We start from the raw sequence: 9,466 nt of genomic DNA on the forward strand, positions 1-9,466 counted from the left end.
TAACACACGCATGCATAAACACACCCACATGCACACACAGAAACACACACACACACACACACACACACGTACCCACGTTCAGTCAAACACACGCATTGAATGCACACACCCAAAAATACACACACGTACTCACACATATACACACACTCACAAACTCACACACTCACACAATATAGGATATTGAATACATGACGAGATTCAGGGTCCTGAAATGTTACTGTGTGTGTGTGTGTGTGCGTGTGTCAGTGTGGTGTTTCAGTCAGAGTCTCTGGGCGAGTTGTGGTACCAGCTGGAGCTGGTCGCTGTGAGTCCCCCTCCTTCCACACTTCCCCCCGTCCACTGTGAGGTTGGGAGGTAAGTAGACACACACACACGCACACGCATACGCAAACGCACACACACACACTGTTAGCATGATAACCGCTCATCAGTGCGTGTGAAAACAGGAATGGGACGAGCGACGACACTAGCCCTGATTTAAACACATTAAAGTAACAACACATGCTTAAACACATTGACATTGTTATAAAACATCTAACATTGATTTACTATTCTTTCCATGTTCTATCTTTCCGATGTGTGTGCAATGTTACCCTGAAGTACTTTCATTGAGACATTTGTATGCTATGATACAATGTTCCATACTTGCAATCACATTTTGACCCCCGCCAAGCGATTAGAGAGCTGGTGCCTTACCAGGGAGAGCTAGCCTGCTAATGCTACCTTTAGCCTAGCCAGTCGTCCATTCTTTAACACTCAATTGTATTTTCCGGTGCTTGCTTTTGACCCAAAAAATATCCCTGTCCCAAGTTTTGGAAAATACTTTGAACATTTTGGGCAAGTTTATGTTAAAAGGGAAAAAGGGATCTCTGATGAATCGATTCCTGATTGGCTGCCCACTGCCCAGAACAGACCACATTGCATAGACTACAAGGTGGTGCGGGTGATGACGTTGTGCGTGTGTGTGTGTTTGTGTGTGTGTGTGTCTGTGTGTGTGTGTTAGGTGGGTCAGACAGACCATCGTCCTGGAGAACCCCACAGCAGAGTCTCTGGAGCTGAAGGTCGCTAACAGCAACCCCAAGAACTACAAGCTGGAGACGGATGGGAGACACACCGTAGGTGTACATGGGCACACACACACAAACACACACTATTCCCATCATTCATGGTTGGTGTGTGTGTGTGTGTGTGTGTGTGTGTGTGTGTGTCTGTGTGTGTGTGTGTCGCAGATCTTGGTTGCACCACAGTCGAGCAGCATGCTGGGTGTCCGTTTCAGACCCTCCTTCCTGGGAGACCACAGAGCCCGGATCACCTTCAGCTGCTCCCAGGTGCACGCACGCACGCACGCACGCACGCACGCACGCACGCACGCACGCACGCACGCACGCACGCACGCACGCACGCACGCACGCACGCACGCACGCACGCACGCACGCACGCACGCACGCACGCACGCACGCACGCACGCACGCACGCACGCACGCACGCACGCACGCACGCACGCACGCACGCACGCACGCACGCACGCACGCACGCACGCACGCACGCACGCACGCACGCACGCACGCACGCACGCACGCACGCACGCACGCACGCACGCACGCACGCACGCACGCACGCACGCACGCACGCACGCACGCACGCACGCACGCACGCACGCACGCACGCACGCACGCACGCACGCACGCACACTCATTTGAATAACATAGTAGAGTTTGTCCAAACTTTTTGCATAAAAGTGTCTTTTACACTGACTGCTCTCTCTCACCCCGCCTCAGATAAAAGCCTGGTGTTTCTTGTTGAGTGGGTGTGGCTTCCAGCCGGTGAGCATCTCCTCCGTGATTGGTTCCCATGCCTCGGTCAACATCCCCTTCTCCAATCCCACGGAGCACCCGGCCCTGCTCAGCATATCACTCACAGGTCTCTACACACTCATGCGCTCATGTACTGCCTCGTCGTATGGTGACATAAATGCATCAACACCGTCGGGTACATACAGCTAAGACATTCGACGACTGCATTGAAAATATAAAATCATTAATGATGGTATGCCAATCCTGGTCACTTGTTGGTGTTAGTGATGTGACATCAACGCAGAGAGTGCGCTCCCTGAAGTTTGACCTTATCGCTTGGACCCTATTAAATCCCCACATTGTCACCTCTTCCCAGATGAGGACCCGGGTGGGACCACCAGTGGCCAACCAGTTAAAAAAGACAAGCAGGTGTTCTGGGTCCCTCTCAGACGTACCCAAGGTGAGCTCTTGCTCCACTTCACTACCCTTGTCCTGGACTTGTTCTCTTCTCCACTAGGTGGCGACAAATTAATTAAACAGATGCTTTATTTAATAGGGTATCCCTCACCCCTATGCTAAGGTGGTATCATAATGCTTATTTCTGCAGTTACTTATTTTTATGAATGCTTAGGCTGGTTTACATGTGGTCCCTATGCTAGGCTTGCGAGTTGGGGCCGGGGCCTGTTTGGACGTCCCGGTGGTGTTCGCCCCCGAGACCATGAAACCGCAGCTGGCCTGGCTCTACATCACCCTGCAGCCTCTCCTCCAGAGCCTGGAGCCCCGCGCAGCATCCCACCAGCCCGACAGCACCAGGTGGGGGGATGCTGATGACGTTTCTGATGCGTCCGCTAACGCCCTAAATACAAATGAATGATGGTTGATGTTTAATGTGGGTGCCTGGGTTTGTTAGGTTCATTGGATTTGTTTTTGCTGCCTTTCCGCCAAACCCAAACCATCCAAAGATTAATTAATTTATTTGATGCTTGAAAAGTCTTTGGCGTCAAAGCCAAAGGCCGTTGAGGTTGTTACAAAAAAAATACCTCAAAGATAAACCACAAAGGATATCTTCCTAAGACGCATTTGATTCTATTTGTTAAATGTTGCTGCCAGGCCGGCAGAAACCAAAGAGGGGAACGCGGCCGGCATCCGCTGGGCGTACGCCCTCCGTGGCCTCCCTGGGCCACCGCCACCGTCGGAGTCGGCGCCGCTGCGAGTGGTCCGGTGCCAGGCGGGGGGCCGTCTGGAGGAGCCGCTGGAGGTCCGACTCACCGGTGGCCGAGATGCGGCTGGACAGGAAGGAGGAGGTGCGCGTGGACCGAGGGTCCTTTGGAGGGCGGGCGGGTTGTTCGGTGTGCTTGCGGTCTGCAACCGCCAATTCCTGCAGGGTCGAAGCTTATTGGCTCGGAGGGATAGGTAGGGGAGGAGCCGAAATCGCAAAATAACAAACCCTTCGTTCGAGTCCTACCTGGACTAGGCTGGACATGTTTCTTGTTGAATCTGGAAAACGGGTCTTTCAGGACTTGCTTGTACCAAGCTTGTACTTGTAGAGCACTTTCTGCCCCCTAGTGGTCGGAAATACTTTCATGCACCTTTTACGCATGATCTTGCACTGCCGAATGCACTGTTTTACCCCCTTCTTCTGTCCCGTCCCAGCGGTGTGTGTGGACGACTTCCAGTGTGGGGTGCGTTGTGATAATGAGGATCAGCGCCCCCTGGTGGACGAGTGCTTGGCGGTCTCCGTCGCGGCCGCCTGCAGAGACCCCGAGTCTGGCGCTGTAGTGCTCACCGCTAACCTGGTCTACACACCCAGGGAACCCCACAGGTACCCCCTGTTCACACGCACGCGCGCGCACACACACACACACACACACACTATATTGCATATTGTTTAGTCATCCAATCAACTAACCAATTATTCTTACTTCTTTACTGCGACGATCGATGATCTCTCTCTCTTTCTCTACTCTGTTCATACACACCGCGTCGGGCAAGGCAGACGCCGTCTTGAACGTAGCCGTTTAAAGGTGACATATTATAATACCAGGTGTGGGTGTGATTAGCCATTACATTAACCGTTCTGACATCACAAGTGGGCGTGTCCACCTAGATGTATGACAGATAGATGAGCAATGTTTGCTACAGCCCACTGGGTAGGCTGGTAGACTGATCTATCTGTCATACATCTAGGTGGACACGCCGACCTATCATGTCAATAGAGACGGATTTCCAAAACGTCTTGTAATGGCTTATCACCCTCACACCTGGTGGTATAATATGTCACCTTTATGTGATTAAGCTGTTTATTACTTTGAGATGGGAAGCAGCACTGCATTGTTTGCATACACAACAGCTGGTCCTTAGGATGGGTACTGGTTAATGTAGTTCAAAGTCATTACATGTCATTGAGGTGATGCAGGATTTGCATCTGCTAGCTTTACATCTGGTTTTACATCGCTAATCGTCGCCAGGAAATCCCCACGCACACACACACACGTTGTCACGCAGACACCCTGGTAGAATAGTCGCTAATAACTCCCGGAGGCCCCACAGGTAACCCAGTACACATGCACATTCACAGTCACTCACTCACTCACTCACTGGCACACGCTCCTTTGAGGGTCATGAAAACCAGGGGAGATCTCGCAGAAATACATTTTCGGATTCTGTTAGACTCATGTTGTGTGTGTGTGTGTGTGTGTGTGTGTGTGTGTGTGTGTGTGTGTGTGTGTGTGTGACCAATAATCAAGCTGCTGAACACCCTGAGACAAGGCAAAAGGAGTGCAATGTGTTGTACCATTTAACGTTGTGTGTGTGTGTGTGTGTGTGTAGGTGCTCCGTGTTCTTCGCAGTGCGGTGTTTGTCCGGCGTACACTGGACCTTTCCCCTCACACTGGTCGCCACGGAGATGGGGGCTGATGACGATATCGCCGTCACCGCAGCCGGCCCAGGCATCAGCTCCAGCGCGGGCCCCCATCTGCACAACCCCATCCGGTGTGTGTGTGTGTGTGTGTGTGTGTGTGTGTGTGTGTGTGTGTGTGTGTGTGTGTGTGTGTGTGTGTGTGTGTGTGTGTGTGTGTGTGTGTGTGTGTGTGTGTGTGTACCTCCACGTCTATTTGATTTCGAGATTTTGATTTCTCAGAATCTGAAAATAATATAATGAGAGGGCAGGACGGGGTTTCCATAGCAACATCAACTTATAACAATCCAGGCACACACACACACACACACACCAATTCAATCTCTCAATTCCTCTCCCCGAGGCTCTTTAACTTGTGCGCTTTTAATTTGAAATGTCCTTCCTGCCGGACAGTGGGTCAGAGTTCACCGTGACCCCCTCTTGCGGCGGGCTGCCCCCCCGTGGCTCCGAGGGACCCCTCCTCCCCGGGGCCTTCACCCCCACCACGGCCATCAAGACTCCCTGTGATCTGCTGCTGGTCCAGGTACCCCCCCCAGGGCAGACACACACACACACACACACACACACACACACACACACACACACACACACACACACACACACACACACACACACACACACACACACACAGTCACAGACACACAGATACAGACAGACACACACACAGATACAGACACACACACACACACAGATACACACACACACAGTAACAGACACACACTGATACACACAGGCACTACTATACACTTAATGAAACAGAATATAATCTCAACAGTTTACTGACACTTTTTAAACTTGCTTGTGCAGCATTTTGGCTTTAGGTTGTTTGTGAAGTACGGCGTACTTCCATTGTTCTCAGCCTCAAGCAGAAGTAGCCTTGCCGCTCAACTCAACAGGAACGTCAGGGATCGTATTCTGTAAATGTCTGCCTTTAAAAACCAGGTTGTGGCACTAACTGCCCTGGCCGCCATGTTTGCTACCATGTTTGTGTCCATGTAGGGTGCGGACAAGCGCTGGACCTATGAGATCCAAGGGACTCTACCTGACCCCGGCCAGCTCTCCCCGCCCCGCTCCCCCGTATCAGCCAATAGGAACCCTACAGCCCAGGAAGCCATCAGCCCGGCCAATAAACGCACGCAGAACTACGTGGCCCGGAACCTTCGGCTGCCGGCGCTGGCAAACTCCTCCCCTTCTAAAGTGACGTTTCAGAGATAAAACAAACACCAGCAAAACAACTGTCTCATACTCATTCATTACACAACTTTTTTTAACCAAGTCGTTACTGTTGTTCAGGCGTTTGAGCAGATGTGGGCCGATTCCCACAATGCATTGGAGCCAGAACCCCTGAGCAGTGGAACCCTTCACACAGTATCCACGCTCAGGGTTGAGGTTCATCTGCTGTGCATTAACCAACACTCGACCCAAACCCCTCCATTCAATCTATAGGGCTTGTCAATCAAAATGCAGCATGGGATTTTCTCCATATTGACAGGGCTCTTGAGTTGTGTAAAATCATAGATCAACGTATATATACTGTAACCTAGGCTTTTTTTTTTCAGAGTCTTTCATGAAAAACGCTTTGGAAGTTACAAACGTAACATTGTCTCCTCAGAACAACACCTATACAGCCACAAAATGCCCAAGCATCACATACACTCGGTACTTCACTCACTGCATTAGAAGAAGTGTGGTGAAGACCCAGCAAGCCAGATCTCTCTCTCACACTCACACACACACACACACACACACACACACACACACACACACACACACACACACACACACACACACACACACACTACATTGAGTGAATAATGTATGTATTTATGTATGATCAAAGTTGTTTCAGATAAGTTCAAAACACACTGAAACACATGTGGAACTCACAGTTGAAGCAGATTGTGTGTAATTGGTTTAAGGATAATCATACCACGATACTTAGACCTTAACTGTTGAAAGAGTGGACAAGCCTTGATAAGGACGTTAAAGACTTTGAGAATAGCTGTCAAATATGCCCAAAGTACAGGAATGTGTCAGAGAAAGAGCCAGTTCCCCCATGGAAATGGCCAGAGCAGCCATGGGATTGTATTTATATACTGTTGAAAATGATAAACATCAGTTTCTGCTGGTCAGAAATTATCTTACTCATACTAACTAACGAGTAGTACCACATCTTCAGCGATAGTAGTCATTGGGTCTGTTTCCTACATATGGGATCTCCCGTGTGCTTTTTTTTCAGATAACGGCACTAGTTTCTAAAGAATCTGAATCATTCTTTCAATCTAATGGTGTAAAAGACATGAAGTCAGCTCTGTGCAATCCATTCTCTAACAGACTGGTAGAAATGTTCAACCAGTGACTCAACATACGAAAGGGTATGGGTATTCACTACAATGCTGTGTTAATTGTTTTTCTGCAAAGCTGCAGGATTACACTCTCAACCAGATACGGGAAATGCTCTGTCTGACCTCTAACTGAAAATAAATGTCAGGTTTATAGGTTGTCTCAGGTAAAACCAAAATTCAGGCAAAACCAAAATTTAAAACCTCAACCAAATCAGAAGGTGTTGGTTTGCATTGCTAGGAAAGGATGGAAAGACAAGTAAATCCATACAAAGCCCTGTGGCTATATACTAAATAAATGTGCAGTTCTGAGAAGCCAGATTATTGCTTATAGTGTATGAAATCTGTTGACGGTATGATATGTAGGAATAATACGTTTAATCCAAACAATACGTTTGGACGTTGTGAAGTTGCATCGAATCCTGGGGGTCGTTTTCTGTCTGATAAGAGAAATAATGATCACAGACAAGTAATAATGTGGTAATCACGTTATGTCATTTCATTCTGATAAATTAGTAACATAACGTTAACTTGCTAACTCACCATTAGATTAATCGACTTTCCCAAAATGCTGTTGATTATGTTACGTGGGGTAACATTATCGACAGCCTTTAAAACAATCATACAAAAAATAACTTTAAGAGCATGTTGAACATTGTTCTCACTTTACAACGTTTCCTACACATAACAGTGTTAGATGATAGTTTTGGTGGTAGCAGATGGAGGGGGGAGGGGGGTCTGAGGGTGTTAACCTGTCGAGGAGGCGGTGTCAGGCAGCAGCACTCCTCTCTTCAGAGCCATCGTTTGGTCTACATTAAGACACAGTTGAAACAGACCAGTACCGTGATACCACTGATTTCTTAGTGTTTGAGCATTGTTGGAAAAAACATTTGGATAATGTAAGTACACAACTCAACAAAATCTATAACATAGGTTGATCACTTTTAGATGTGTTTATGCAGAAATGTTACATGTTATATGTCTTAATATTATACATAGACAAATGTGTTTATTACGTCACTTTGTATAAAAGCGTCTGCCAAGTGCCCTCAATGTAAATATATACTGCTGTATCAATTGTAACTGAGTTATAGCAGTATGGCTAAGAGTAATATTTTTTCTCAACGTTTTTTGACTGGTTGTAAATAGGATTTTAGTCAATATAACAATATAATCCCATAAAAAAACTTTATTGTACTTACTATTGAATATCTCAAAACAATTTATTCTTAGCACACACTTTAAGATTATAGAGCCCTATGAAATCATTTTGAGTTTTTTCAAAATTCCGATGTATATATTATTTTTCTTTTGAAATTTCTTCCCAAATTTCAGACTCATTTTCAACGCACCCCCTGTTGGCAATGTTTCCCTAGACTTTCTTAGCTTTTCTAAGGGGATGCAGGGGTTAACACTAACGGTTGCCCGCTTGCCCGGGGCAACTAAAAATAATAGTTGGGCAAGTTGAGATGATTTCTGTTTTTTTAGGGTTTGTTCATATAAAGGCTATTTATTTAAGAGTTTCTAAAAACTGCAGAACAACCATTTTCTTCCGCAAAATCCCACCAAATAGTTATATTTGCAATTGATCAGCGCACTGTCTTCTCTTCTCTCGGACAGCGAGTTAACGGACACACAGCGCTACAGCGCGAACATAGCCCCGCCTCCTGTCACTCACTCGCAGTGCGGTCTCTGGCAGTGATTGGGTACTAGTCTCAATGCTCTGTGTGCAACCCGGTATCACGAGATTTCGTGCTCATGCGCACGAACGTTAATCTATTGAATCGTGTCCCAGAGTACGATTGTCTGACTTTTCTCGTGCTACACAGAACGAAATGTAAACCATGCTCCACAAAACGAAACGAGAGAGAATGAGAGAGAGAGAGGCTTCAGAAGGGGTGTGCCAGATAATACAGTGCACCCTCTAGTTATATGTCAATATTTCTGTTTTTTTAAGAAGACCTCCTCAAAAACTGAGTCTTTCTCAGACAATTAACGTGCTCCACGAAACGAGAGAGAGAGACAGAGAGAGAGAGGATTGAACATTCATTCACCGTGACCGCGGCCCGGGCACTCCCGCGACGCCCGCCGTGCCCCGTGAACGAATGAGGGCACGGCGAATGAATGAATGGCCCAGGAACCGCGGGCACCGTGAGCGCGGCCACGGCACTCCCGCCGTGCCCCGTCAATGAGAGAGAGAGAGAGAGAGAGAGAGAGACTTTAGAAGGGGTGAGGGCAGATAGTACAGTGCACCCTCTAGTTATATATATGTCAATCTTAAAATTTTTGCATTTTAAGCAGACCTCCTCAAAAACTGAAGATAAATAACTAAATAAAAATAACCGTGCTCCACAGAACGAAATGTAAACCAATGCATTCTGAATGGGAGTGTTTCTCCGATTTTTCCATGCTAC

At 47.6% G+C, this 9,466-nt stretch overlaps 1 protein-coding gene across 1 annotated transcript in view; it reads left to right on the forward strand.

The window, feature by feature from the left end:
* The window catches only part of LOC307075256 (cilia- and flagella-associated protein 47-like), a gene marked incomplete at both ends in the record, with an annotated part of 41,830 nt that extends 35,905 nt beyond the window's left edge, over positions 1-5,925 (forward strand). The window contains 10 exons of the mRNA XM_079735797.1: positions 247-354; positions 1,004-1,115; positions 1,230-1,328; positions 1,779-1,920; positions 2,170-2,253; positions 2,453-2,606; positions 2,904-3,097; positions 3,447-3,615; positions 4,623-4,800; positions 5,710-5,925. Coding sequence (XP_079591923.1) covers positions 247-354; positions 1,004-1,115; positions 1,230-1,328; positions 1,779-1,920; positions 2,170-2,253; positions 2,453-2,606; positions 2,904-3,097; positions 3,447-3,615; positions 4,623-4,800; positions 5,710-5,925 — 1,456 coding nt within the window. The remainder of the gene's footprint in view (positions 1-246; positions 355-1,003; positions 1,116-1,229; positions 1,329-1,778; positions 1,921-2,169; positions 2,254-2,452; positions 2,607-2,903; positions 3,098-3,446; positions 3,616-4,622; positions 4,801-5,709) is intronic.
* Between the last annotated feature and the right edge of the window lie 3,541 nt (positions 5,926-9,466).

The sequence above is a fragment of the Pollachius pollachius genome, assembly GCF_949987615.1.
Source record: "Pollachius pollachius genome assembly, chromosome: 4".
In the NCBI taxonomy this organism is placed as follows: Eukaryota; Metazoa; Chordata; class Actinopteri; order Gadiformes; family Gadidae; genus Pollachius; species Pollachius pollachius.